This window comes from Myotis nattereri, assembly GCF_964212035.1.
Source record: "Myotis nattereri genome assembly, chromosome: 19".
In the NCBI taxonomy this organism is placed as follows: domain Eukaryota; kingdom Metazoa; phylum Chordata; class Mammalia; order Chiroptera; family Vespertilionidae; genus Myotis; species Myotis nattereri.
The window spans coordinates 23,011,327-23,037,781 of NC_138095.1; the positions used below are offsets into that span (position 1 = coordinate 23,011,327).

General features: G+C 50.5%; 1 protein-coding gene across 2 annotated transcripts in view; it reads left to right on the plus strand.

The window, feature by feature from the left end:
* Nucleotides 1-1,012: 1,012 nt before the first annotated feature.
* Nucleotides 1,013-26,455, plus strand: part of SEZ6L (seizure related 6 homolog like) — a gene marked incomplete at its 5' end in the record, with an annotated part of 130,020 nt that continues 104,577 nt past the window's right edge. Inside the window, one exon of one of the 2 annotated variants that reach the window (XM_081113797.1) lies at nt 1,013-1,294. In XM_081113797.1, the coding sequence (XP_080969923.1) occupies nt 1,201-1,294 (94 nt within the window). The remainder of the gene's footprint in view (nt 1,295-26,455) is intronic. The other variant, XM_081113796.1, reaches the window with a different exon arrangement.

Here is a 26,455-nt window from a genome sequence, read left to right on the forward strand (position 1 = left end):
GGCTTCTGTTTGCGGGGAGGGGCGGGGGGGACCTAGGAAGCTGGCTGTGTTTACAAAGCTAGGCCACACCGTCTCCAAGCCTGTCCCATCTAGCCCTTGGCTAATGCCTGTCCCCAAACATCTGCCCGTCTTCCTCATCTGTTGTACTCACCCACCTGCCCCCCCACCCCCATCACCTCCATTTGTGGAGAAAAGTCAAGTTGCTGAAAATCAGGGCCAGACACCAGCGAGGCAGATGAGGGTGGGCCTTGAGCTCCAGCTCAGACGGGGAAGGGGCTGCAGCAGGGGCAAGGGGCTGGGCTCTGGTGTCCTGGTGACCCTGGGGAGGTGAAAGATGCCGCTCAGATGAGAGCACAGGTGCAGTTAGCTTACAGCCGCTGGTGGTGGGGCTTCAGAGGGGCACGCAGTCCCCGGTACCGGTACCGGTACCGGAGACACAATGGTGTAGCCATAGGTAGCGGTCCAGGGAGACAGACAGCCCTTGGGATCCAGAGTTTGAGACTTTCTGGGTTATGGGGAGGACTCATTTCTGAAACCGGGGAGGGAAGAGGGCTGGTTGGGGCCCCAAGGGGCCTGGGAGGGCTGGATACAGCGGGGAGACCTGGGCTTGGGACCCCTCTGGGAGGCTGGGCGAGGGTGCGCTCCAGGCTGCTCACGGGCCGTGGGTGCGCGGGCGCTGAGGCCTGCACCTCCCCGCCTGGAGATCGGTCGGTCGGGACACGCTCCAGCCTCGCGTGCGGGCGCCGGGCTCTGGGGGCCTCCGCCGGGAGGCAGCGCTCGGCCGCCAGGACGCGGGGAGAATCGGCGTTAAACTTTGCAGGGCGGGCGGGCCCGCGGCCAGAGGAGGAGGCGGGCTCCGGGGCGCAGCGCCCCTCTCCCCGCGGCCGCCCCTCCCTCCCTCCCGCACTCGCTCCGCACGGTCTCGGCCCGGCCCCTCCCTCCTCCGCCCGCCCCGCTCCGCGCCGCTCCCGGCTCCTCCTCACTCGCCGCCCGCGCCCGGCACAGCTCGGCCGGAGCGACTGCGGGGCTGAGCGCTCAGCTCGGCTCGTCCGCCCGCCCGCCCGCCCGCCCGGGGGCTCGGCGGCTGCCCCGGCCCGCACCCCCTCCCTCGCTCGCCGCCCCCCTCCCTCCCTCCCTCCTTGCCCGGCTCCCGTGCTGTCTGCCGCCCGAACCCGAGGCTCTGCGCTCCCCGCAGCCACGATGCCAGCGGCCCGGCCGCCCGCCGCGGGACTCGGCGGGGTCCCGCTGCTCCTCGCCCTGCTCCTGGGGACCCCCGCGGCCGCTCTGGCGGGAGGTAAGCGCCGGGAGGGGTGGGGGTGGGAGGGGGCAAAGTTGGAGTGAGTGTGGGGGGCCGGGGTCGCCGCTGACCCGGGCCACGCGCGCGCGCGCCACCCGCCGGGATGGGGAGCGGGGTGACTGCCCACCTTCGGGGCCGGGCGCCGCGTCCCCTCGGCCCGCGGACGGAGTGGAGGCGGGGATGGGTCTGGAGGACCCCGACGCTCCCATGCCTGGGCTGCGGGGCTCACTCCCCTTGGCAGCCCCGGAGAACCCCCTCGGAGTGGGTGGCTCCGAACCCCAGATGCCCGAGCTCCCCGCGACTGCAGCCGGGGCTGGCGCCAGAGAATTCTCACCCTTTCGGGGGGAGAAGGGGGGCTGACCCGCTCTGCAACTGAGGACTAGACTCCAACAGCGCGACGGGAGGGGGTGAGGGGGGCACAGCTTTGCTCCCTCCCTCCCACTCCCGGACCCCATGCCCCACCTTGAGTCTGGGTGCCCAGGGACCGGCTTTTAGGACCGATCTCAACCAAGTGTCTGGGAGCTGGACTTGGGTGTGGCTTTTGCCTGGAGGCCCGTTGAGGGGGCTCGGGGTTCCCAGAACTTGGCCCGGGGTGCCGTGGGGTGGGATAGGGGGAGAGGAGATGTTAGGTCACAGTCAGGGACCTGAGCGGGCTCCCCCCGGCTTTCTCCCCATCACGGGCTATCCAGCGCCTTGAAACACTATTAGGAATTGGGGGAGGGGTGCTGGTCTCCCCCACCACGTGCTTGTCGTGGGCAGGGGGACCCACGTTCAGTGGATGGGGGTGGCTGCTTCCCAGACCGGGAGCCGTACCCTCTTCCCCATCCCGCTCTGAGGTCCCCCAGAAAAAGTTGGGGAGGGGGTGGATATGGAGAGAGGGGTACCGCGCCTGACTCCCCCCAAGCTAACCGGTGAGCCTGGAGGGTTGGATCAGGTCACTAGGAGACACCCTGCCTCTCCCGAAAGGTCCAACTCCCTTTCCCAGAAACGCGCTCCTCGCGTGGGAAGAGCAGGCAGTTGCAGGGTCTGCCCAGGCAGAGGACCGTCCTCCAGCGCGCGCTCTGCCTGAACTGCCGTGACCTGGGGTCAAGGGACAGGCGGGCCCTTTCTGGGGGGGCGGGGGGAGGCACCCTGGCTTTCAGCACCGAAGGCCACTGACAGCTCTCGGCTCCCTGGGCCTCAGCTCTGGGCCCCTTTCCCTTCAACTCTTCCCCAAGGCCTGGAGTGCCCTCCACAGCATAAATCAGGCATTTTATCCCACCCCACCCCGCCCCACCCCGCCCCCTTCCCTTTAAACGTGGAGGCAGGAATGCAGAGCGAAGGAAATAATTCATCACCTTTCGTTTAACAAAGCATATCATTCAAGAACCCCCCACCACGTAGGCGGCGATCTACTCAAAATGTACACCAGGTCTGGGTGGGTTCTCTGGGAAAGATGGGAGAAGAGAATCCGTTTAAATAAATCGTTTCCACCACAGCCTGCCCTTCCTTAATTAGCTGTCGCTTTCCAACAATGGCTTGGTGGCCTTGAGCAGAGTCCGGATCTCCCTCCCTCGGCCCCTCCTTTTCAGTCTGTGTTGTGATGAACACACACACACACACACACACCACAAAGAACTGAGAGCTACCCAGTGGCTTGCCGGCTTTTCTAAAGTGTTTGTGCCTCCAAAGATCACAGTCTTCAATTCACCACCCTCCAGGAGGAAAAACATGTCTCATTGGCACATTTTGAATTGTTCTCCAAAACCAGGATTTCCTATCCTGCTCCCTTTGCTGGCTTCCAACACAAAATGTGTGTGTGCTCATTTTAAAGACGTTTTATGCTGTTGTTTTTCCAACTCCACGCGAGGGCCAGCCGGCATATATTTTTAATTAACTCCGGGCCACCACCAAATTAAAGTCAACCCGATGTAGTACTTCAGAAGGCTCATTAATAACCCAGCTGTTCTGACCGGGAGCGTCTGAGTCATCAGGAGGGAGGGAGCGTAACCATTGGGCATGGCCGGCTCTGAGGGTGCATTTGGAAACAATGGACCTTCCCCCCAATAAATTCTAGTTTTTAACGTGAAGCCCAGCTTCCACGAATGTCAGATGGAGGACCAGTCCTCTCCGATTCTGCCTGGCAAGCCAGTCCTTCTGTGAGCAGTGCAGTCAGGGAATTTGAAAATACTTGAAAGGGACTTGTTGCTACATTCTCATGCAGGTCACGTGACTTTCCGGGCCATTTTGCTGTAAGGCATGAATAAGTATAAAGTGTAACTTGTTTTTGAAGAGGCTTCTTATTGTCTAAGATATGCACATGGGGAATAATTGTAGCGACGTGCTCAGACTGCAGAGCCTGGGTGTAATTTCTTCGCTTTTTTTCTTTTCTCCTTCTTCTCTTGAATTAATAAAGCAAATTGAATAGTGCTCGATACACTCAGATTTGCAGCTTCCTCTCGTCCCTAATGCGCGTTGTTGTTAGATTCACTTCAAGACCATTTTCATTATGGATCGCGGCTCTTTTCCGTGGAGTTCTGGCCGCCCCTGCCAGGGGGCCACCTGATCCAAGCTGGAGGGATGCTTCTCGTCTTCGCGGGGCTAGGTTAGACCTCAGGAAAATAATGTTGTGTTCCTTTCCCCCTCTCTCCCAAGGCGAAAGGATGTTCCTTGATCAGAGTGGCTTGTTTTCTGGTTTTGCTCGCAAGTCCATTCCTGCTGTTCAAAAAGCTGTTGGAAAGGGCTCGATGTAGGCTTCCATTTCTGCAGCCCCCAGTGGCGCAGACCTCCACTAGGGGCGCTCACAGCTATCGTTGGTGACTGAGGGCAGAAGAGGTGAATTCGGGCCTTTGGGGCCACCAGGTGTGTGCAATGCCGAAGGTCAGCAGAATGGAGCCCTCCTGAGCTTGGCCATGACCTCACTATTGCCTCTCCCCTGTCCCTTTCTGCTGACCACAGTGGATTCTTATTTCTCAGAGAGATATTATCGGTGACACGGCAGATGCTGTGAAAAAGGGGAAGGAACGGTGGGAAGGGCAGGAGGACGCTCCAAGGAAGGCAGCGGTGGAATAGAGTTCAACGGCCCTTTTTATACCAGTTGGCGGTTCCTTCATGGACCCAGAGTAAAAACACAAACAAACAAAACAAAAAAAAAACCAGAGAGGCCATGGTGAGGCTGTTCTGGGGAGGGGGGGGGGGTGTTGGTAAAGAGCAATTGTGGTTTTGGAATCAGAGTGACCTCGGTCCAAGTCCAGCCTCCTAGTTTATGAATGTGTGACCTTCATATCTTCTCTCAGCCTTTATTTCACCATCTGTGGAATGGGGTTTGCGGGTGGGATTGATGGTCCCAGCCTGGAACAGAGGTCGTCATGATGGCATAGCACTTCCTTATCCAGTTGCCTGGCACATAATAGATGCTCAAGGAATGCTTGCTTCCGTTTCTTCCCTGCTTTCCCAAGAGCAAATGGCTCTGATGGAACCATTCCGCTTCTTCATAGGTTCCAAGAAACCAATTCCCTGCAATTGGTGTGACCCAGATGTTTGCATGAATATCTGGCTAATTTAGGCCACAGTACAAGGGGTGGAGGAGGGGTGAGTGAGTAGCCGCGGCACCTCTATGCTGCCTGTGGCCGGTGAGAATTCTGCATTGCCTGGTGCCGACTCTCTGTCTTTCCAAACCCTCACACTGCATCTCCTTGAACCTCAGTATTACCATCGGGGAGCAGCGTTCATGATACCCCAGATGTAGGATGGCAGGTTAATGGTTGGAAAGAAGACATAGATGGCATAAGACATCTACTCGCGCATTCCTTTATTTATCATTTACGGGGCACTTCCTATGCGTGCCCCTGGCCCCGCACTGGGTGCTGGAGACATACGATGAGGTCCCTGTGCCAGCAAAGGGCAGCCTGGAAAGAGAGAGCTGCAGGTGAACCACCCGCACCCATGCTGCCTGGCACGTGCTTGGGAGGGCGCTATTAACGTGCTACGGGATCCCCCCCCCCCATGAGTGGGTTCGATTCTGGCCAAAGGGAGTCAGCCCAGGACCCCCTGAGTAGGGAGCACGGGCGCTGGCCCTGAAGGGATGTGACAGGGCCCAGCAGCCAGAGGGGAGCTTTCTGCAGTCGGTAGTGGAGATCCCGAAAAAGGCTTCCCTTTGGGAACACATCACACACCCCTGGAATTGGAGAGGGGGGAGCCAGGGAGGAGGGGGGAGGGGGAGGGGAGCAGACACACACAAGCTCAAGCGTGAAGCAGCTCATCAGACCTGCCCGCTCTCCTCGAAGTCCCTGGGCTCCCTGGGCTCAGAGCTGGAACAAAGGCCCTTGAGCCGCGGTGCTCACTGTTGTCCACTAGAGGTTGTGGTGACACCAAAGGAAGGAATCCTCTGGAAGACAGCCAGGCCCGGCGCCAGTGCAGAGGCGGCCTGGGTAAATGCTGCTGTGCTGGATTTGCATATTTGCATAACCTGCTGGCGACTGACTTCCTCTGACTCTGCCCTTTGGTGCTGGTGAAGGTAGGGGGTGGGGAAGGGCAGGGCTGCTTTTAGGGGACAGTGAAAGGATGGCAAGTTCCCAGGAGGTCAGCGGACCCTTGACCAACATGGGTTTTAGGGGCACTGACTTCCCACCCCTGAGCAGCCAAAAATCCAAGCGTAACTTGTGACTCCTCCAAAACTTAACGACTGAGAATCAACCGATAATCGATAACATAAATAGTCGGTTAACAGGTTTCATATGTTCTATGGGTTATACAGTGTCTTCTTACAATAGAGTAAGTTATAGGAAAGAAAATGTTATTAAGAAAATCCCAGGTATGTACATTTTTACTGGGAAAAAAATCCGCCTGTCAGTGGACCCGCACAGTTCAAACTTCAGGGAGGTAGGTGCTGGCTGGCATGGAAGGCCGAGGGCCCCAAACACCCCCAAGTGTTCCTTCCCGGGCTTGTTCTGAGAGAATGACACAATGTAACACGGCTGTTTGCCATTTAGTGGGGACCTACTGTGTGCCAGTGGCCCGTCCGTGTGGCCTCGCCCAGCCTATCAGGTGCTATCACTAACCGGATAGTACAGGTGAGGAAGCGGGGTCTTGGAAAGGTCCAGACACTCGCTCAAGGTGCCATGGACCATCAGGGCGACAGGATTCAAACCCAAGACGGTTGGATTGCAGACCCAAGCTCGTTCTAGATACTAAGGTCTGCGGGCATAGGTGTCACAGAGCAACGGCCACATGGGGAGCTGATACACGCTTGGAAACCAAGGTGGTCTGACGGGACTTCAGGGGGAGAAGTGTTTTCTCGCCCAGGAATCAAGTCCGCTCGCCACAAGGAACAGCAGTTCATCCCGGCCTTCCGTACCCACGCTGATGGCTTCTGGCTGGAGTGTCCTTCTGTCTCACTCATGCTGTTCCTTCGGCCTGTGTGGTCATCCTGGGTGGTTGCGTAGCTGAAGGAGGTCAGAGAAGACTGGGTGAAATTCCCAGCTGGCTGATCTGAGCAGCATGATCTTGAGCTTGAGTTCTCGGCTCCTCTTTTGGCCTTAGATGCAAAATGGAAGGGTCCTGTCTCCCTGGCAAGATTGCTGAGAATAGTCGATGTGTGTAGATGTGTGTAGCTCATAGCAAACACTCAGTAAAAATTGGCCATGTTGCTGCTTGTTCATCTGATGAGCCCCTATTCATCCTTCAAAACCCAGCCCTTAATGGTCTTTTTCTGTGAGACCTTCCCATGCCTCTTTCTTCTCTGGGACAGTTGTGTAGGATCCTCTGGGCCCCCCATCACATTGTATCCCTCTATTCTGGGTAACATATGCTCTGAGAATACATGAGTTACCATGATATGCCTCCTCCCACTAGACAAGGAAGTCTTCAAAAACCTCCATTGAACCGTATTCATCCACATGTTTCTTAGCCTTTATCCAACCCAGCATAAGCGCTCAACCCATTTGTAAAAACCTCGTTAAATTGCCTTTCATCTTCATCTCAGTTGCAAGGACGTTCAATCAGAGTCCTAAGATCTGAATTTAATTTCCCACTCTTTCTCCTGCGTCTTTGTGGTCTTAAGAAGCCTGTATGAGCCCCAGCTCCTCATCTGAAAATGGAAATAATGATAGTGTTGCTATGAGGGAAAGCAATGAGATAATAGATGTGAAATCACTGACGAATTCTACAAAAAGAGAATTAGGAAGATGAAGAGAAAGGAAAATTAGAAGATGAAGCAGGAGAGAAATACACTTTGTACAGAGGGAAAACCACCTTTGTGCAAACACCGAGCCACCAGACGGGCCACTGAACGGGTCCTCCCTGAAGACATCTTTCTCTCTTTCCAAAGGGAATATCGGCTGCAGTTCTTTGCCCTGTGGCTTAGCTCATTCCAAAATAGAAACGTTCTGGGCTCAACCAAGGTGTAGAGCCTGCCTTCTCTTGGGTGCCTGGCAGCTGCCAGCACAGCAAATGCTCAGCTAGAAACTTGGAAAGTACAGCAAAGCGAAGAAAACCCCCGCTTTCGCGTCAGAACAACCTGAGTTTAAATCTAGCTTTCTGTTAGATGCGTGACCTGGGACAAGGCGCTTGTCACGTGGTCTTGGACCTTGGACCTTGCCTAGGGACCTTGCCTGTCCAATCATGTCATTGGGCGGGAGAGGCACTGGTCTAGACGGGATTTGCAAAAACAATTGAACATGGCACCTTCCTGCTGTCTGCAAAATGAATCAGATTGTAGAGGCTCTTCAGGGCCCTCACCGGGCTCGGTCCTCTCCCTGATGTTTTCATCTTATTGAGGAAAGAGACCTGCAGATGGGAGGGGACTTACTTCCTCAAGGTCCTACTGCGTGTGAGTGGCAGAGCCAGGATTCGAACCTCTGACTCCCATTCTAAAGTGACTTCCCCTCTCTTTGAAGAACAGTGGCCTCCCTGCTCTCCTCAAGTGTATGTCCTGAGACCCCAAGAGATGTGGCCATGGACGCCTTCCAGGCATCTGTCTCCATTAAAGCAATGCCATCCGTTGCCCAAATAGGGTGGATATGTCACGGGCCATGGCAGGGTGACTACAGAAAAGGTGCTTTAGAAGAAGCTGAAATCCAGCCAGAGTTCTCTCCCCCGCTGACTTGGCACCTGAGCCTTGGAGACACCAGTGGACCAACCAGCACCTGGGAAAGGTGCCACCCAAGCAGATGGCTCAAGCCAAGCAAGCAAGAGCAACCCACGGAGGCTGAGGAGGCGCAGGTCCCAGGCCAGAGCCCCCCCTGTGCTTCCTCGCTCTGATGGGGAAACTCAGCAGGAGTGGAGAGGGGGGTGAGAGCCACGGAGGGATCCCATGGTGCGTAGACGAGGTGCTCAGGGCCAGCCCTGGGCAGTGGTGGCTGGACAGCGGGGATGACCCAGGGGCTGGGGGTTAGAGCAAAGTGGGTGGATACCGTCTCATATATGGGGCCTGGAGCTTGGGACACATCTTACAGGGCAGGGGGGTCGGTCCGAGCCTCTGGGTGACGGTTTCCTTGTCGGGTCTCCCCGCTTCCCAGTTAGGAGGTGGACATGTGCCCAAGTTCAGCATCATAAATCGGTGAGTTCGGGAGGCTGAAATGGAACATTGGCCCAGGACCAAGAGCCCAACCGGGCAAGGCCGTGTGGTTAATAAAGAATGCAGACACCGGAGTCAGATTGGTTCCAACCCAAGTGTGTGATCTTAGACAAGTCACTCACCTCGGAGATGATGGGGGGCGGGGGGTGACGACGACGATGGTGGTGATTTGTTGTTATTGTTGTTACTCTGAGCCGATTTTCTGATTCTCAGGTCCAAGAGAGGAGCCACTCAGGACAGTGCAGGGATAAGAGAGCTTGCTCAGAGAGTGTCCCAAGCACTGGGTCAAGGATGTTCCAGGGACTGGCTCCTCTCTTCATTTCTATTTCATGGCAGCTACTTGTCTGCCATCAGTTGCTTCTGGCTCCTTCTCCATCGCCTGCCTTCTGCCCGCTCGCCGTAGCCCCCACCCCATCCCCTGCACACGTGGGCCGTCACCCCTTCTCCAGCTCCCGCTCAGCGTGTGGACTGTCTACCGCGGTCACCACTGGTCACATGTGGCTACTCAGGCTTAAATCTGAACTAACTAAAATGAAGTTAGAATTAGAGGATTACAGGGGGGGCTTCAGTCCCACTGACCACCTGTCAAGTACTCAGTTGCCACGCGTGGCTCACGGCCGCCATGTGGGTCCGCGCGGGGAGAGAGCGTGTCCATGTTGACAGACAGTCTGGCAGACCCAACACTCGCCTCTTCCTGGTTCCGATTCCCCGAGGAACGTGGCTTCTCCTGCTCAGGGATCAGGTCAGCTGTTCGCGCTTAATCCGACCGCCTGTGGCTGGTGAGGGCAGCGTGCCAGGGGGCGTCACGCAGGGCCACAGGGGCTATGCTGTGGGTTGAGGGACCGCCGCTAATGATCTTCACACTTGCTCTGCTGGCCTTGATAAGTTGCTTCCCCCGCCCTTTTAATTTGCCAGGATGTGGCTCGGGAACCCTTTTGCCAGCCCATCCATCTTCATCAAGCGCCTCGCCAATCACATCCGAGAGGGACCAGCGGAACCAGAATCACAAGGTGCTGGAACCAGGGACTTTGTCTCCCTTCCCCCCAGGACAGTGAGATTCTTGGGGTCAAGGGTTGACTCTTTTCTTAGTCTTCACCTGAGTTTATGTTTTTCACTGATTTTTAAAGCGAGGGGGAGGGAGAGCGAGCTGGGAAGGGGAGAGAGAGGGAGAGATAAAGAGAGAGACATCCATGTGAGAGAGAAACGTCTATTGCTTGCTCCTTCAGCTGCTCATTCCCTAAGGTCTCCCAGTCAGGCCCCCACCTCCATGCCCCCCTTGAAAGCAGGCTCCCCAGGTTGTAAAGCTCATTTGGGCCAACCCCCTTGGAAATGAATGCAAAATATGTGGAGTCAGGCCTAGGATTCCAGAGCTTCAGGAAGGAAAATTTGCCTAATTTATGGCATAAATAAATAAATAAAAATGATGTGCGGAGGCCAATTTGCATACTTTTACTTCAGTTGGGGTTCAAAACAACATGTTGTTGTTGCCGCTGTTTTTAAGGAAAACCTCAGGCCTCTCTTGTTCATCCAAATGTAAGTTTAGGCAAGTTCCTTGACGTTTCTGTGAAATGAGGGTGCTGGATGGACCCCCATCTGTCATGAGGAGTCAGGAGTTGACCTTGTAACTCATAGGATAGTAGCTGGCGCACAGTAGGAGCTCGGTAATTATAGTCACGCACATAACATGTGATCAGAGATGTCATCACCATTCCTTAAGCATGTATCTAGTCCGACACTTGCTATCGCAGGAAAGTCAAAAGGGTGCGGCATCACTGTATACCCAGCCCAGGCCTACCAGGGGTGGGCAAACTGTTTGACTCGAGGGCCACAATGGGTTCTTAAACTGGACTGGAGGGCCGGAACAAAAGCATGGATGGAGTGTTTGTGTGAACTAATATAAATTCAAAGTAAACATCATTATATAAAAGGGTACGGTCTTTTTTTTTTTTTTTTTTAGTTTTATTCATTTCAAATGGGCCGGATCCGGCCTGTGGGCCGTAGTTTGCCCACAGCTGGCCTAGACCCAGGTTAGCTCATGGCAGGTGTCCAGACACCTGATGCATGGACAAACGGATTATCATCGCCCTTGACCACGTTCCCACAGATGCAGGTACTTGAAAGCCTTCCTCCCCTTCTAGACTCTGACATCCTCCCTCCAAGGCAGGGACTACGTCTCATTTGACTCTCAGTCCCCAACACTTAATGGTACATCTAACAGAAGCCCGTGAATGCAGAGTCGTTGAATGAATGGATGTTGGAATGTAATTATTCTTCGTTAGCGTGCAGGAGATGCTTGTTAGCGGCCCGCATGGTTGTCTTCCGCACAGACTAAGAACCCCCTCATGCCTGTGCCACCAACATCTAGCTCAGAGCATGACGGGGGTTGGGGTGGGGGCGGTCAGCAGGTGCTCATTGGCACATGGCCATGGCCAAGAACTGGGAATTCAGTGTCACGGAGACCTGAGTCTGAATCCCAGCGTTGTCACTGATGAGCTGCATCACGTCGGGCAAGGTATATGTGCTTTATGGAAACAGTACGGGCAGGGGACGTGACTGCCTTTCTCATCTAGTCGATAGGAGACTCAACTAAGGAATTTTCCATCCAGGGCTTAGCTCAGTACCGGACACAAATTAGATACTCAATATAGATACTACTATGAATAAATGAATGAGTGACCTTTCCCAAGAGTTCTGATAGAGGGAGAGGGACTTGGCGTCTAATAACCAGCGGGAATAGAATTCACAATCGCAGGAGACCCACAGATGCAATGTTCTGTGGGAGTTCGGAGAGGAGCATTGATTTCCCAGCAATGACATCAACATTCTGGGGCTTCCCAACTTCAGGTGTTTCATTATCTTGGTTCGTAAAATTGAGGTTCCAAGGAAAAGGTAGGGGTCTGGATGGGTGAGTCGACCGCTCGCTGGTGTTTTAAGACCAAGGTTCAGCTTGGATCAGCCACAAAACCCCAGCCAAGGGACCGTGTGGATGTGCTGGCCTGGTCCTCCCTGGGCCCTCTTGCCCTCAGGAGCTTCCAGAAGGCAGTGTCCGCGTCTTGCCTGTCTCTTCACTATGCTCCTTCCCTGCTTCCTAAGGAAGTGGACCCCTGGGAAGGCTGGGAAGGAAGCAGGCTCCTAGAATGCGTGAGAGCCTCTCCCGGGCTTCGATAAGAGAATCTCACTCAGTTACTAGCAGAACCACAAAGGTGACGGATGGCCAGTTGGTTATCAGTGAAGAAGGTGAGGTTCAGATGGCTAACCAGTGGTGGGTTAGGATTCATTCATTCATTCGTTTATTGAAGAATTACTTTCTCTTCCTTCAAGACCTTCGACGCTGTCCCAGGCACTTGGTAGGGGCTAGAGATACAGAGAAGGATAAAACATATCCCTGCCCTCAGAGAATTTAGCATCCTGTTATTCTTCAAACTCAGGTATGACTCAAAATGCAAGTTCTTTTTTTTTATTGATTTTAGAGAGGAAGGGAGAGGGAGAGAGAGAGGGAAACATCAATGATGAGAGAATCATTGATCGGCTGCCTCCTGCATGACCCCCCTCCACTGGGAATCGAGCCCACAACCCAGGCATGTGCCCTTGACTGGAATTGAACCTGGGACCCTTCAGTCCGCAGGCTGATGCTCTGTCCACTGAGCCAAAAATGCAAGTTCTTTCTTCTCTTCTCTCCCCATCTCTCATGTTTCCCTGATGACTGCTAGGCAGCTCTCTCCAAGGGGCCAGGGCTGTGAATGGTGAATTCCCAGGGCCACTGCCTGTAGCCCTGGTTGGTAGCTACACAAAGCAAACTGGTTTGGTCTCACCCACCCTCCTTTCTAGAAAAAAAAAAGACAATTTAGGTGGCTCCTTAAGAGAACCTTCCATCACCATCCCAGACTTCATAGGGGCAGACGAGGAAATGCCATCAGGGCCTGCTGAGAGCAGTGTTTCTGACTTCATTTATGGCCACAATATGTTGGCACTTTGGACTCTTGGGCGTGTGGGAAAATCCATCCTGAGCAGAATTGCAGAGGATTATATAGATGTACCTGAATGTGTGTCTATGCATAATTAATCCGCCCACTTTTCCCATAAAGTATAACTTGGACAATCAGTTACTGAGGTTTGATCAAAAACAAATTAGTTCTTTCGGGTCCTGGGGTAGTTTTATTCAAGTAGTAATAAAAATAGACACTTGTGTATAGCATGTGACAGAGGATACAAACAACTTTTAGGGGCTAGTAATTTGGAAAATTAGTCCTATTTTTCAGATGAGGAAACTGAGGGTCAGAGAGGCTCCGTGATGGAACAGCTCCTTGACCTTGATTTTTTTTTCTCTGCCATTGGCATTTTTGGAAGAGCACTGGCCCATTATTTTTTGTAGAATTGTAACCGGACAACCAATGGGTCCGGGCTGCCTGTCACTACTTGAGCCAATTCAGCAGAGACAGGGTTGAATCATATAGGAGTGTTTATTCCAATCCTGCCAGCAGCATGGAGAGCAGCAGGTCATCCACAGAAATCTGCTCTGACCCCACCATGAGCCAGCTGCTTATATCGGGTAGACGGATGAGGATGACATGGGGAAGCAGGCAAAAGGGGTAAGAATGGGTATGCAACATGGGTGTGCAGTTTACAGGTGATGCGGGCTGGGGGGTTGCAAAGGCCTAGCCCTAGGGGTTTTCAAAGGGCTGTCAGCTCTGGTTTCTGCAACAAGGTTGTTCATTTTCCATGATAATCGGCAGCTCCCGGATGGGGAGGATGGGCCCCATTTCCAGGTGAGCCCCCAGGTCCCGAGTGCAACTCCCAGCCAGATTAGAATGTGCTTTCTTTAATCCAAACAAAACAGTCACGGTTAACAGAGCATGATGAATGTTTCTTATCATTCTAGCTGGTCCCCAATGTCCTATTTCTGCCCCTCACAGAATCATCCTCAATTTACACTTTGAAATCTTACAAAATGGCACCATGCCATTTATAGGGTCTGGAACTTGCTTTTCTCCTGCGTGGGCCTTTTTTCTGTGATTGGAACAAGGCTCAGCATTTTCCCAGGCAGGCTGTCTCCCTGGCTGCCTCCCTCCCAGATGCCACTCCTTCCCTCCTGTCCCGGCCATGCTCCTGTGGCCCAGGGCTGGCTCCCCTGCTCTAGTAACGAGGCTGAGCTATTCTTAGTTTTTGCTGATGCGTCTGTCTTTCCCACTGGGCTTGGGAAATTCGCTGATTCAACCACAAAAAGCAAATATTTAATGAGTGTCTACTGTGCGGGCTCTGCTCCAGGCACAGGAACAGAAACCAACAGGCCAGCCCTCAAGGAACTTCCATTCCCTGTGATCTTTCATTCATCCACCCGTTCAGCACACTCATTCATTCAACCAGGATGCATCCATAGGCCTTGCGCTGGGCTATTTGCCTACAGCATGCGCTCAAAATTTGCATAATAGGGTGGAAAGAGCAGCCCACCCTTGCGAAGAGAGAGAAAAGGTTACGCTTGTTCATCTGAGATGTCAACAACTTAAAGAGTTTCCAGAGAACTTCGGGCATTCTCATGGGCACTGGGACTCTGAGAGCAGCTCTGAACTCAAAGAGCATGAGCTGAATGGGGATTCCCCACACTGCCCGGGAGGACTCAGCCAGATTCAAGCACCTCGGTCTGACCGCACATAACCCCTTGGCATGGTCTAGCACCGTGGTCCGCAAACTGCGGCTCGAGAGGCACATGCGGCTCTTTGGCGCCTTGAGTGTGGCTCTTCCTAAGCTTAGGAGTACTCTAATTAAGTTAATAACAATGTACCTACCTATATAATTTAAGCTTAAAAAATTTGGCTCTCAAAAGAGATTTCAATCATTGTACTGTTGATATTTGGCTCTGTTGACTAATGAGTTTGCCGACCACTGGTCTAGCAGAAAGATTGTCCAACCGAGGGTCAGAGATCTGCATTCTAGGGCTGACACGGCTGTAAAAGATGTGCTGGGTGACCTCGGGCCGATCTCTGTCCCTCTCTGGGTCTCAGCTTCTCCATTTATACCTGCAGTGGCTTGCACTGAATCACTAGTTTCCCAAATGGACTGTGAGTTAAAAAATCCCATGGGGAGCTTTTAAAGACACAGATGCCCAGGGTGCACCCCAGCCTACAGCCTTAGGAAGCTCCGCACATACCTACCAGGGACTTCAGATGCATCAGTAAACTGTGCCTGGGTTCGCTGACCCCTAAACCATGACCTTTGATGATTCCTTTGTTCCTAACCATTATGCTTACCGGCTGTATGCCAGGCAGACGCAAGCCCATTACTCACATTATCTCCTGTACGGTAGAAAGGATTATCCCCATTTTACAGCAGCAGCCACTGAGGCCGGGAGATGGTCAATGACTTTTGTTCAAGGTCGCCCACATCTAGTAAGACCCAGAGCAATGCTTTGTGAGCCTGAGTGACCTGTGAAGAATTAGCTGCTTTTTCTGTGGTATTGGGTGGGGATGGAAGTCCACCCACCATGTTCCCAACCTGGGGTCAGTCCCGGTCTCCTGCCACCTCTCTTCCTTGAAAATTTAGTTCATTCTCTCTCTCTCTCTCTCTCTCTCTCTCTCTCTCTCTTCAAATATAAGAGAATTATTTAGAAAGTCACAGGGGTAGAAAAGGTGAGCCAGCTGGGAAAGTCACTGGTTCAACCACAAAGAGCAAATATTTAATGAGTGTCCACTGTGTGGGCTTCCAAAACAGGAGAAATAATTGTCTGCGTGGGCCCAGGAAGTGAGTTGCAGAGGCAAAAGAAGGACCCTTGGAACTTAGGGGAAAAAGGCAAAGAGCGAAGGAAAGGGGAAAAGGCAAGGGGGGGGGGAGAGAGAGAGAGAGAGAGAGAGAGAGAGAGAGAGAGAGAGAGAGAGAGAGAGAGAGAACGCGCCCATGGAGTGTGTGATGGATCACACACAGCTCTCCACCAGGCAGGCACAGGTTGGCCGCGCACGGGACGCGTTAGCACACAGGCTCCAACTCTTGGAGTGGCCAAGGATAAGTCGCCAGAGTTTATGCAGCTGTCTTTCCCACTGGGCTTGGGAAGTTCACCGATTCCACCGCAAACAGCAAATCTGTAATGAGTGTCTACTGTGCAGGCATTTGAAGACCTAACAAAACGCCACTGTGGCGAGAGCATCGAGAACAGAGAAGGAAGTGGGCAACATGAAGTCAGGCGGAGGCTGGCCCAGATGCTAGAGGGCAGGGAGGCTGCCGGAAGGTGTTGAGTTTCTTCTCAGGCGCTTAGAAGCCACAATAAGTGGAGCAGTGGCCTGTCCTGGTTTGGTAACAATGACTATGAAATAAAGGGGGATTATTGAGGAGGCCCTGGCAGACAGGACTGGAAGGAGTTCATTCCATCCTCTCACCTGTCCCTGTGAGACAGGCTCACCCACCTGTCTTCTGCCTCCCCATTAATGTCTGGAACCATTGAGGTTCAGTCTTGCCTAGCCCACCTCTCCTGCACAATCTCTCCCCAACTATATGCAAGGGAGCTCTCTGCTCTGAGCTGCTCAGAAGTCCACAGTATTTCCATCTCTTGACCCTTTGGCTGTATTTAAAATCTCCAACCTACCCACTGACTTGCCCCCCACCCCCTCAAACCTGGCCTGGTGCTTTGAAAGGCTTTCTTATCCTCCCCGTAGTGGCGAGAACACAGGGAAAGCGACAGAGAGGAGAGGGAGAGAATATAAAATTGGACAAATGATGATTAAAGCCACCCTCCCCCTCCTCCCCAGCCCTGATCAGACTGTACCAAATGGATCTTATATATATATTATTACCAGTGCCTCTCCATTTAATGTAGGCCCGACATCACTGGGTAAATTAAATGACATTTATAATACAGCTTAACTATAAAAATGTGCTTGGGGCAGAAATTAGACATCCCTGGCCTTCTCTAGCAAAAGACATTTTTACAAATGCATGAGCACCTGAACCAATTTGGAGGCCCTGTCACTTTGATTTAGAGCTGGGGAAGTGAGGCCGATCCCAAAAGAGGAGAAACAATTGTCTGGTTGAGAAAGATTTTCAAATTCTGGATCTTATCACTAACCTGCTATGGACTCAAAAGCATCATGTAGAGAAGACGGTTGACTCATGCGTGAGACCTGGGACCCTTCCTCACATGCATAACCCATGAATCCCTTATGACTTCCACATGCACTCCCTTCCAGGCAGTGTTCCCTGCCCCTCTAAGCTGGGTGAGAAACATCTCAGTGGAGCACGTATATTCACTTTGTCTCAGTTAGCTATTGCTGCATAACAAAACACCCCCCCCCCCCCAAAAAAAGTTACTGGATTATAATAACAGCCACCTATTCATTATCTCCCATGATTCTGTGGTTTGTCTGGGCTCAGCCTGGAGATTCTTCTGGTCCGTGAGGCTGGAAGGGCCAAGGGGATCACCCATATGTCTGGCAACTTGAGCTGCTTATCCCCTGAGCATCTCCCTCTTCCCTCCTGTGGCCTGTCCATGTGACTTGGGCTCCTCCCAGCTTGGCAGCTGGATTCTAAGAGGGAATATTCCAAGAGCCACAGCAAAAGCTGAAGATCTTTTAAGGGCCAGCTTCAGAGGTTGCATGGTGCGTTATGTTGGTCAAAACTAGTCACAAGGCCAGCTCAGATTCAAGGGCAGGGGAAACGGAGCCCGCTCTTGATGGGCAGAGACTCGGCAGCCATCTGTAATCTACCTCTTTTTGGACTAATTCAGGATCTAGCATGTACTGTGCTATTCCGTGTGCTTGGCAGCTGCTATGATAGTGACAACTCTATGCTCAATTGTCGGTTTGTGCCTCTATCTCCTTGTGCAAAGGGACCCTTGTATAATTCATTTCAGATGAAAGGAAGTACTATTGGTTCAGGTCCGATACAGAGGCCACAGTCCTGTGCAGTCATTCCTAACGCAGGAAATTAGTGCAAAATATTGCAGGAATCTAAGGACCAACATTATATCTTTTATACTAGCAGCAGTAATAATAATAGCAGTCATAATGATGATTAATAGTAGTAAGTATTAACAGTAGTATAATTCCTACAGCTCTAGTACTAATAATTATACTACTGCCTTACACTTAAGCAGCATTTAGCCATTTAAAAGCATTTTTATTTCTGTTATCTCACTACTACCCAACAATCTTGTGAAACGCCCCGGGAGGACTTGTGTTATAATCTAAAGTTTATAAATGAGGAAACGAAGCCTGAAAAAGGATGAAAAACTTACCACTGGTCAATCGTAATGGATATCCTGTATGGAAGACCTACGATGTGCTGGCAATTTACATGAATTTAATTTCCTTCTCCTACCAATGGTGTAAGGTAGATGCTATTATTGCCACATTAAGCAACAACCTCCTGTTTGATGAGAATAACGAAACTACGCCATCAGCTAAGTCCCTTCCTTTTTCTGACCCTGTTTCTTCATCTGTAAAATGAGCAGGTTGCATTAAAGGTTCTCTTGGGAACCTGGAGTCCTCATACTCAAGGAATTGTGACAGAATTGTAATGGCTTTAATAACAGCTTGAAAGTTAGAGTCAGGGCACATTTAATTCAGGAAGTGATATTGAGCAAGTAACTTCATCCATCCTTACCTACCCATCCATCTGCCTGTCCATCCATCCATCAACCTGTCTATCCATCAAAACATCTCTTCATTCATTCACCTGTTGATGAATCTACCCATTCATCCTTACATTGTTTCAACTATCCATTATAACCTATCCATTCATCAACTCATCCTATGCAAGACCGTTTTAAGACCTTGGCTTGCCCTAAGCCCCAAATTCATGTTATGTCAGACAAGTTAAATGCATTTTCATTGGAACATTTTACAGGAAATATTAAAGTTATGCTTTTGGAATTATTTTGTTACCACAGTAACTTCCTCAATTTATATTCATCTGCAATTTCTTGAAAAATCATCAAGTACACTCAGGAAATCTTATGAAATGAGACTCTAACCCATCAATGCTTTTCAAACATAATGAAACTTTTATGAACACTAAATTTCAAAAATACGAAGGTTGACATAATGGTGTGTTGTGGAGGCATTTAATTTAAGCCTTTATTAATTTTGCTTGTGCAGTTTTCTTTTACTATATTGGAGCCAATATATTGTTTTTAGCTCTCAGACATTTTCATGGGCTCTTTAAAAAAAAAAAAAGTGTAGGCCTCAGGCTCTGATGGGTAAAATAAGCCCACTTTCCAAGTCCTTTACTATCCTGCCTGCATTTCTCGGCTCCTAGTTGAGTGAAAGGAGGGAGGTCATGCAAATGAGCTATCTGGTCAACCCAAGATTGTGTGATGCATGAAGGAAACACAACATGAATCCTAAAACATCACAACAAAAGAGATTTCTTCACGTTTACCCTCCACCCCTTTAGGCATTTCTGTTCTAAATTAGAAACAATAATTCTGGGCTGATGAGAGAGAAAACGAAAGGCAGTTTCAAGCACTCGGCATCAATTATAATGAATACCTACTCTACTAAGGAGCATTTTGATTACTTTCTGAAATGCGAAATAGCAGATTTATCTTTTCCGATCACATCGGGAACGTTTTTTCCCCCACAGAAAAAGAGGTTTCAAGAAATGCTGAAAGGTTTAGGATAATGAAGGCAAATTGCTCTTACAACAGCAGGGAGTGGTGAGCAGTTTGTGTGTCTTTGAACATGGAAAAATGAGAGAGTTCCCCAGGGGGAGAAAAAAACCCACAATGTGTCATTAGAAAATCCATGTGAGAAAAATATGGCTCGATGCCTGCGGAATACATACGAATCAGGGCCCTTGGTGAATAGTCGAGCCCTCCTCCTTACTTACTGATGAAGCAAGCACGACTCAGAGAGGAGAGATAACTTGCCCGAGACCCCACAGCAAGTTTCGGGTCAAGGCCAAGAGCTGACCCTGGCTTGACGGTCTTTTTCTCTCCTATCGTAATGCATCGTCCTAAAACAGTGGGAGATACATCAATTTTTTAAAAAGGTACTCTTTTTACAATTGAGTCTTTTTTTTCTTTCTTTGACATCTTTGAACATTTGGGAGATGTGTAGAGAAAGTTAAATATCCCACCGCCACCCCACTGCACCAGCAAAACCTATGTTAACAGCCAGCGCGAATCTTTTCTTCCCTTTGTTACCGTTTTGAAAAGCAATTTTCTCTTTATGTTTCTATATGCTTCTCGAGTCTCTGTAATGTTTAGATTTTCCATGGCATTCAATTTTGCTCAATTCCCTGTAGCTGTTTGGGTCAAATTCTTCTAGGAATAATTGCCACGCTGGAGAACACGGTGCTGTGTGAACCGCACACCCACGCTGGGCGTCCTTTTATTGTCATTAACTGTGCTGGTTGTGGATGGAAAGAAGTTGTTTAGGACAGAAGCACGCCTGCCCCCGGGGAGACTCAGAGGCTGATGGGGAGAATAGATGTATAAGCAGACAATTTTGACCAAGAGCAATGTGTCCTATGAAAGGAATGAGCTGCAAAAAGTCCAAGGATACAGCCCTCCAGACTGGGGTCTGAGGAGGGCTTCCTGGAGGAGGTGATTCCTGAGCTGAATTCCAAAGGCTGAGTAACACTTGGCGGAATGAAGATGGGAGCAAGAAAGGTACTGCAGGCTCCGCAAAGAGCAAACTCAAAGGTTGGAGGCAAGAACTGTGGGGCTGAAAGCAATCTATGCAGCTATCCCAGGGGTAGGCAAACTTTTTGAGGGCCACAGTGGGTTCTTAAACTGGACCGGAGGGCCGGAACAAAAGCATGGATGGAGTGCTTGTGTGAACTAATATAAATTCAAAGTAAATATCATTACATAAAAGGGTACGGTCTTTTTTTTTTTTTTTTTTTTAGTTTTATTCATTTCAAACTGGCCGGATCCGGCCCACGGGCCGTAGTTTGCCCACCCCTGAGCTAGACCATACTCCCACAATTCCTATTTAACAGCTGGAAAAGCCAAGGCCTCTTTGAGGCTCTGGTTCTATTACACAGGCTCCTTCTGCTGTCCTTTACAGAAGCCAGTGGTATTGTCTAAGGTGATTATCATGCGGACCTTGGTTATAACGCGTGCAGCCGGAAGCTAAGATGTGCATCAAATGTGCACGCGAAGCTCTGTCCCCACCCCTGAGTTCAGACTCCTTACCTTGCACTTGCTAGTTGGCAAGCCTGGACGGCACCTCACCGACGGCTCCACAGTAACTTGCATCCAGGCCAAGCTGAGGATATTTGGGAATCTGCCTGTGAATCAAACATCAGGCAATGCAATCGGTTCTCAGAACAGGGTTGAGGGATTATTGGGATTATTATGGGATGAGGGAACGCCTGGTGGTGTAGAGGAAATAGGACCCCATTTTTAAGAGCTTGCACTCTCGCTCAATCTTGGCCTCTCATATCGAATCCCAGCTCTACCACTTACAAGCTGTGCAGCCTGGAGCCAATGACCGCATCTCTCTGTCTCTGTGAGGATGGAGATGAGAACAGTTCCCACCCGGAGGGATGTGGTGTAGATACGAACCCATGTAAAGATCTTGATTGAGTCACACACACACACACACACACACACACACACACACACACACCCTCGGTGCTCAACAAATGGTAGCTGTTGGTGTTATCTTATTTTAAGTCCTCTCAGGCCTCCCAGAATTGTTTGGGGCCAGCTATTTCCACCAACACATTCTTTTTCACAAAGGCTTGTGCTGGGCGCAAAGCGATGGGGAGATGCAGGAGGCAGGCGAGCATCTCAAACGCCCTGCAGAGCCTCGCAGGCACCATCAGGAATGACTCAGTGCGGGGGAGTTATTTTGGTTCAGCCTTTGTCTGCCCTGCTCTGGTTGTTCAGATAACTGGACTTGGCCTGACTTTGCAAGACCAGCCAGACTGATCTCTCCTCCAGCCTGACCTCTAGCTCTCGGGATACGCCTGCTGCCTGGGAGTGAACTATTCCCCATACAACCAGAGCAGGGGAGGGTGGAAAGATGTTACCACACTCTCCAGGGTATTAGCAATGATATCGTGATGCGAGGCCCAGCTGTGAGAGTCAGAGTGAGCTTCCTTCTCATGTCAGTCTCGCCGCTGCCTGTCTCATCAGCTCCTCTCTCTGGACCTCAGTTTACTCATTGCTAAAATGGGGATAGCAACGCCCACCTCATTGGGTTGTCGTGAAGATTAAATGAGTTCAGAATATGTTCAGTGCTTGGTACTGTCTTGCGATGTCATGAGCATTCGGTAATTTTTAGCTATTTTATTCTTATATTCATTCATTCATTTTGAAAAAAGAAATATTGGACTCTATTTGTCTCTATCTGCCATGTCCCTGGATAGATGCTGGCGATATGGTTGCAAGCAAATAGATGTGATCTCTGCCCTCATGAAGCCCAGCCCATCAGAGGAGAAAAACAGTAAGCAGGTTAAATATGTATGTGTATGTATACAATCACAGGTAGGAATGAAAGTGCTGTGAAGGCATCAACCAGGGTGCTGGGATCAGGAATCAGGTGGTCAGGGAGTCTGCCCGAGGAGGTGACCTTTGAACTAAGACCCAGTGGGTGAGTTAGGGGTTAATCAGGTCAAGAACCAGGGAAATGGCATGTGCAAAGGCCCTGAGGAAGGAATCAGCTTGTCCTGTTGGAATCAGAAGCAAGGCCACTGTGGCTGGAGCATGGTCAATGCGGGCAAGTGTGGTCAGAAATGCAGTGAGACATCATCCTGATATGCCAAGGTTGCTGGTTTAATCCCAGGTCAGGGTACATGCAAGAATCAACCAATGAATGTCTCTCTCTCTCAAATGAATGAATAAATAAATGAATGAATAATAAAAAAAAAGAAATGGAGTGAGAAGAGTAGCCAGGCCCAGGAACACACAAGGCCTTGCAGTAAGTGTTTGGAGGTGATCTAAAAACAGTGGGCCGGGAGCTGTTGAGAGGTATTGAGCAGAGAAGTGAGGGATGGGTCTGAATTCCCTTTTGGAACTTTCCGTTGGGCTGCTGGGTGGAGAATGAACTTGAAGGGAAGGCCAGCTGGGAAGCTACTGTAGTCATCCAGTGCGACAGTGGCAGGTTCAAGGTCTATCTATAATAATAAAAGCATAATATGCTAATTAGACTGGACGTCCTTCCGGATGACCTTCCGGACGAAGCTGGGGCTGCAAGGGAAGGCTGGGTCCCAGGTGCCAGAGGGAAGCCGGTGCCGGCAGCCAGGGGAAGGAAGGCCTACTCTTGCATGAATTTCGTGCATTGAGCCTCTAGTTTTGAAATTAAAGTCAATAGATTTGCTGATGGATACAATGTGGGGAAAAGGGAAAAAAGAGAATCAAGGACGTCCCCAGGTTCCCACTCGTCCCCAGGTTCCCACTCGAGTGACTGGCTGGATCAGGTGGTACCATTCGCTGGGATGGGAAAGATTTGGGAGATGGAACAAGGTCAGTTCCAGGGCTCTTGCGGCCCTGACATTGAATGGAAGGAGTCTGTCACCAGCAACACCATGTGCCCAGCCTCTGATACATCTAGCTGTCGATCTAGATACACCCTCTCACACGCATACACCCAGGCTCTTTTCATTACATCCCCTTAGTTTATACCTTCAAAGCACTGAGGACAAATAGAATTATCTTATTTATTTTCATAAGTACCCCCGATTTCCGTAACTAGAATATAAGGTGTGTGAGGGTGAGGCATTTGACTTTCTTGTTTGCTGTCGATCCCCAGGGCCTAACGCTGGGTCTTACATAGCTGTTGCTCCATAAATTCCTTCTTTAAAAATATATATTTGTATTGATTTCAGCGAGGAAAGGAGAGGGGGAGAGAGAGATAGAAACATCCTTGATGAGAGAGCATCACTGATCGGCTGTCTCCTGCACATCCCCTACTGGGGATCGAGACCGCCACCCGGACATGTGCCCTGACCGGGAATCCAACCGTGACCTCCTGGTTCATAGACTGATGCTCAACCACTAAGTGACGTCGGCTGGGCGCTCCATAAATTCTTGTGGAATATGTAAGCGTCTGTGTTGACATGGTGATGTGTGCGTTTAACTTCTATTGCTTGCCAGGTGTTCTTTTCATGGATCTAAAATAGCCAAATGGATTCTCAGTGGGTTCTCTCCATGGGTTGGGGAAGGCCTGAGGCTGGTCCTACTGGGCAAGCTGCACACTGCGGAGAGAGAACTACGATTCTGGCGAGGAGAGAGCCAGGAGGGGTCGTAGTGTACGGACAAATGAATGTCATGAGCGCTCTGTTGTGAAAACGGGGTGGTTGGGGGCCTTTCAGGAAGACCTGACAATGTCAATTGACTGCAGGAAGAGTTAATATCTACTTGCAGCCCAGCCAACTGGACTCAGTTGCTAAGCAACTGCCTCCCCGGAGTTATATAATATGTAAGGGAAACACTTTTTTTCTTTCTTTGCAAATGGAACACAGGCTTTCTAGGTGACAGGGGCTCTTTGCCATGATCTTTCTGATCTCCAGTTGACTTGAGTTAGACATGAGAGTGGCCACGTGGTGGCCTCCCAGCTGCCCTGACCAAAGAGAATGCCTTCATCCAAGAAGGGATGGATTTGGACAGAGTGGGGAAAGGCAGTCTGTCCTGTCTTCTTTACTCACATGGAGTTCCTGGGGAGCTCTGCATGGTCCAGCCCCCCCTCTGTGGGTCTGGCCAGAGGGGTTTTGGGGACATCAAATCTCCCTAAAGATTTGACCAAAAAGGGAGAAGCTACTGGTCTACCCAGAGTACGCTTTGCTCATGGAATTATCCATTTTCCTGGTCTTTGAGAAGCCCTACAAACACGTATTGAGTAAAAGAACAAGTGACTCATTCAATGATCACAATGCAGTATTAGAGAAGCAGAGGGGTCCAGGAGTGAATCACAAGGTTTGGAATCAGACTGAACGGAGTTCAAACCTGAGTTCCTGTCCAGCAAATTATTGAACCCACTCTGTTTTTTCATCTGGAGGTGAAGATGAAGATGATGATGATGATGATGATGATGGTAAAACTAGTCTTAAGTGCCTTGCAGGGCTATGGCCAACATCTAGTGAGATAATATATATGAAAATTGCTCCAGAAAGCCATATAAATATTCATGATCATTAGAATGATGCTGAGACTGTAACTCAGATTCAGGGGTTCTTGTGGAAGGCCATGGTGCGGACACAGTGATGGAAGGGGCACATATAGAGAAACGATGGAGAAGGGGCGATTAAAAAGAGGAAGGGATCTCGGGGTAAGGGCAGCACACCATGAGGGAGTGACTGTGAATTTGCATCATAAGTGCGTCTGGTTGGTATGAGAGGGAATTGATTGACAGAAAGCCCTCCCATGAGTAGCTCTCAGCTACTCAGGGAACTGGGAAAGTTTTAAAATGGGTTGATGGGACCAGAATCTGTGCTCATGGGAATCTGGAATATTTATATATATATTTTTTCACTTCCCAAATAATTCTATAGAATATTTAAGGAGAGCTTTGCCCCGTGCCAGGCACTATACTAAGGGCTTTGCATTCAGTATCTCAGTCTTCATAAAGATCTCAGGAGATAAATGCGATTACCCCCACTTTATAAATGAAGAAAACAGAAGCACAGAGTAGGTACATAACTTGCCCAAGGCCACACAGATAGTAGTAGAGCCATTTCTAGGCCCTACATCCCATTCTTAACTATCCCACATGCTGCTTCTCCAGGCACATTGAAAATGTGATTTAAGTCCTGGCCAGTTTTGCTCAGTGGTTAGAGCGTCAGCCCCAAGGACCGAAAGGTCTTGGGTTTGATTCCCGGTCCTCCCATTACAGGTTTGATCCCCAGCCCTGGTCGGGGCACGTGCGGGAGGCAGACAACCAGTTGATGTGTCTCTCTCACATCTATTTTTTTCTCTCTCTCGCCACCCCTCTCTCTAAAATCAATTTTTAAAATGTAGACAAAGAACCACACACCCAGCTCTCAAATTGCCCAGGGCCTGAAGCCGAGTAGGGACTGTGAATAGTTCCCAACATCCGGGTATTCTGACAGAGGCATCCTGGCATCCCCTTCTGGGCTCATCTCAAGCCTACTCTCTCTCTAGAACAGACAGCCTGGTCGGGAGGGGATGTCTGGGAGCTATTTAATTTGTATGTGTTCATCCGAGAGGAAACCCACAGTTTGATGACGCCGGATGCTACTTAATACAAAATGATAACTTCAGAGAGAGGCAAAGCAATCTCTTTAATTACATTGGTTTGATTCGTCTACCTGATGCTTTTGGGGAGAGGTTAATTTAGTTGATTCTCCTTTATGTGCAGTCCCATTACTTCTAATGTTTCCAACACATATTTATGCAGCAACACAAGAGAAGAGAAATACAGACAGCCAAGGCCCCAGGCAAGGCGGCATTTCAAACTGTCCGTGCAGGGTTGGTAAATTTCCTTCTGCTAATCTGCACTCTGGACAAATGGGTCAAGATCGGAAGTTGTAGCTTCAGCCCCAAGGGTCTTTATAGACTTAACTAAACATACAAAAGGCAGGAAAGGGAGCTGGCAGCCACAGCCCACGCGTCTCCCATGTTACCGCCTTTAGTCTGTGTTTATCCTGGGCCGAGCACGTACATGGATGGACTCCTTGAAATCTCACAGTAGCTCTCTGCACTGGGAACT